At 40.6% G+C, this 3,816-nt stretch overlaps 1 protein-coding gene across 1 annotated transcript; it reads left to right on the top strand.

Annotated features, from left to right (window-relative positions):
• Nucleotides 1–1,765: 1,765 nt before the first annotated feature.
• Nucleotides 1,766–3,128, top strand: LOC101349858 (olfactory receptor 49-like). The gene is given in 2 exon segments (XM_012559558.2): nt 1,766–2,391; nt 2,393–3,128. Coding segments are annotated over 2 exon segments (927 nt in total). The 3' UTR covers nt 2,694–3,128.
• The last annotated feature ends 688 nt before the right edge of the window (nt 3,129–3,816 follow it).

Here is a 3,816-nt window from a genome sequence, read left to right as displayed (position 1 = left end):
ACTTGTTCTAGGTGTTGTAGAGATTATCAAAATTGATAAAGAAATTTTTTACTTAGTGAGCAAAAAATTAAAAGCAACTATAAAATACAGTTAAAATGAGATATCACAAAATTGTGGGAGATACAGAGGAAAGATTCATTCATTCAGAAGAAAAAGTTACATAGAAGAAATGCATTTACTGAGGAGCGCTTTAAAAGATAAATAGGATTTGAAAGACTGATAATTCCAAGCTGAAAAGCTGCCATGTGCGAAAGCACAGGTGTGTGAAAATGGATAAGAAATTAAAAAATTGCAAACAGTCTATTGTACCTAGCATCCAGGCAGGAAGTAATGAGAGGTGAACCTGGAAATATCATTTGGGAACAGATCATTAATAACCTTGAATACCAAACTCTTACTAAGGAATTTTGATTTATGCAGATATTACTTGGATTTTTCTTTTTTGATTTGTGAGAGCTGTGCTTTTCCCTTACATATTTCCTTCCTGTTTATTAACCCAAATATAGTAAAACCCGCAAAAGCTGGAACCTATGTAAGGCAGAAGCCTGTCAGAGAACGAAAACTCAAATATTTTCCGCTAATAGAGAGTGATAGCAAAGTGGTAAGACGGTTCCCTGTCAACAGCGGAAAACTTGTGAGGCCAGGAAAAGCAAGGCAGTCCCATCCAGTTCCAGCCCTCACAGGTTTCACTGTACAAGTTAAAAGGATGAAAGATTCAGGTAATCTTGTAGCACCAATAGAGTTTCCATGCATTTTAAGCCAGTTTACCTCAGAATATGTACCCGATAGTGCGTGCCTAAGGTAAGTAGAAACGTATGAACTCTTTATAGATGAAGACTCAATATTGGAGGAAAAGATAAGAATAGAAGATATTGAAAGCAGATTTTCTTTGGGGCAAAAGAATTAGTTGAGGAATCAGAAATAAGAGTTTAGTTAAGAAAGGTAAGTGTCTTAGTCATCTGGTGCTGCTATAACAGAAATACCACAAGTGAGTGGCTTTAACAAAGAGAAGTTTATTCTCTCAGTCCAGTAGGCTAGAAGTCCAAATTCAGGGCACCAGCTCCAAGGGAAGGCTTTCTCTCTCTGTCGGCTCTGGAGGAAGGTCCTTGTCATCAGTCTTCTCTTGGTCTGGGAGCATCTCAGTGCAGGAAACTCAGGTCCAAAGGACGCGCTCTGCTCCTGGCACTGCTTTCTTGGTGGTATGAGGTCCCCATGTCTCTCTGCTCGCTTCTCTCTTGCATATCTCAAAGAGATTGGCTCAAGGCACAATTCAGTCTTGTAGATCTCATCAACATAAATGCCGCTAATCCATCTCATTAACATCACAGTGGTAGGATTTACAACAAACAGGAAAATCACATCAGATTATAAAATGGTGGACGTCACACAATACTGGGTACCATGACCCAGCCAAGTTGACAGACATTTTTGGGGGACACAATTCAACCCATGACAGTAAGTGTGGTTAATTTTTGCTTTTGGGCCTCACTTGGTCCACCCTAGTCATCACTACTTCCTCCTCTAGCACACAGATAGAACAGGAACCAAAAATGAAATGGGTCACAGCAGGGGCTCTGCAAATCCAGCTTGAGTAGTCAGTAGTGGTAAGACATGCCCTTCACAGAAATAAAAAATTACTTTAGCCAAAAATGCAACACTCATTCCTCTTACCTTTCAGTTCCAGGCTGTCCTCAGATGCCCAGAGCATCACAATCCTGATGCCAACACTTCTGATTGGCCATCCCCAGCCAAGGTCAGAGGAGCCATGGGGAACAGCCCCACTGTCACTGAGTTTGTCCTGCTGGGGTTCTCAGATGCCTGTGAGCTGCAGATGCTCATCTTCCTGCGGTTCATCCTGAACTACCTGTCCACTCTTCTGGGGAACCTCCTCATTGTGGTCATCACCCTCATGGACAGATGCCTCCACACCGCCATGTACTACTTCCTCTGCAACCTTGCTGTTCTGGAGATCTGGTTCACCACAGTCATTTTCCCCAAGATGCTGACCAATATTTTAACTGGAAGTGAGACCATCTCCCTCCCAGGCTGTTTCCTACAGTGGTTCTTCTATTTCTTCCTGGGCACTACAGAGTTTTATCTCCTGGCAGTGATGTCTTTTGACAGTTATGTGGCTATCTGTAACCCCTTGCACTCTGCCACCATCATGAGCAAAAAGGTCTGTGTCCAGTTGGTCCTATGTTCATGGATGGCAGGATTCTTTTTCATCACTGTTCCCAGTTCAATCACAATTCAGCAGCCATTCTGTGGCCCCAATATCATTAATCATTTCTTCTGTGACAACTTTCCAATCCTGGAACTCATATGTGCAGACACAAGCCTGATAGAAATTCTGGGCTTTATCGTGGCCAACTTCAGCTTACTGAGTACTCTGTCTGACAGCCACCTGCTATGGCCACATCCTCCAAACCATCCTGCACATCCCCTCAGTCAAGGAGTGGCAAAAAGCCTTCTCAACCTGCTCCTCCCACATCATTGTCGTGTCTCTCTTCTACAGCAGCTGCATCTTCATGTATGTCCGGTCAGGCAAGGGTGGCCAGGGGGAGGACAAAAGCAAGGTGATGGCCCTGGTCAACACCGTGATGACCCCAATGCTCAACCCCTTCATCTACACCCTGAGGAACAAACAGGTGAAGCAGGTGTTCAGGGAGCAGGTAAGCAAATTCCTCTCATAAAGCTATGGAACAAAGAGGCTAATGTTTCCAGACAAGCTAATGGAGTATCAGGCCCCTGTAAGAAATTCAGACTTATCTTTCAGAAAAAGCTCTGATGACATTTCTGCTGTGGCAGAAATCATGCCAGCCAATATGCAACTCAGCATAAACTCAGAAGTTCTCTTGCTCCTCATGGCATTTTTATTAAATATCAAATTTGAATATTTATGTTCATTCCTTCTGTGTCTGCCTGAGTATTCAAAGGCAGAAACTAGCTCTGTATTTCACCATAAGCCCCAAGCATCAGTAAATTTGCATAGATCACATGGATATTCAATAAATACTTGCAGACTGATTAACTGCTTTGCATCTCCAACACCCTCAGAGGAATGGAGAACAGTGCTCTGTTTGCACATCTCCAATTTCACACGTATACAGTAGTCCTATCATAGAAATATATCAGCAAGAACTCAAAGAGAGACTAAGGATAATTGATTACTATTTTGAATATAACCTGCTTATGCTTTTTGAGTATTAAAATTCATACAAATTCCTCATTCCTGTTGATAAATCCTCTTTCACCTGCTAGTTGTATTAACTTAGATAAGACACAGAACCTCTCTAAGCCGTAGTTTCTTCATCTTAGAGAAGATGGGGATGACAAAATGCATCTCAAAGGATTAGTATGAAAGTCAAATGAGATATTCTATACAAAGTGCCTTACAGAGTGACTGGCATATACTAGGTCTTCAACAAATGTTAGTTCCTTTCCTCCAGTTCTCATCCTACCTTCACTCTTACTTTTGACTCTCACATCAGTTATCAACAGAAACATTTTCGAAGACTTTATATTTAAAATGTTATTTTAAATCTTATATAAAGTCAAATATAGTGTTCAAACTATTGTACTTCATCACTAAAATGTCCATTATTGATGAAGATAAAGATGAACAAAGTCATAGAGATAAATGAACAAGTATTAAATAAGTAACCAAATTAATTAACATGTTAATTTATTCCAAACAAATTATTACACAAATACCATGTTCAAGGAAATCTACCATGTGGTCTGGGAGAAATACATAACCCTTGCCTTGAAAATTTTTAAATCTAATATGGAAGATAGAAAGTACACAAATAACTA

This window comes from Trichechus manatus, unplaced genomic scaffold (assembly GCF_000243295.1).
Source record: "Trichechus manatus latirostris isolate Lorelei unplaced genomic scaffold, TriManLat1.0 scaffold00268, whole genome shotgun sequence".
Classification (NCBI taxonomy): domain Eukaryota; kingdom Metazoa; phylum Chordata; class Mammalia; order Sirenia; family Trichechidae; genus Trichechus; species Trichechus manatus.
Note: the sequence above shows the minus strand (reverse complement) of the source record. Positions and strands in the feature narration are given on the sequence as shown.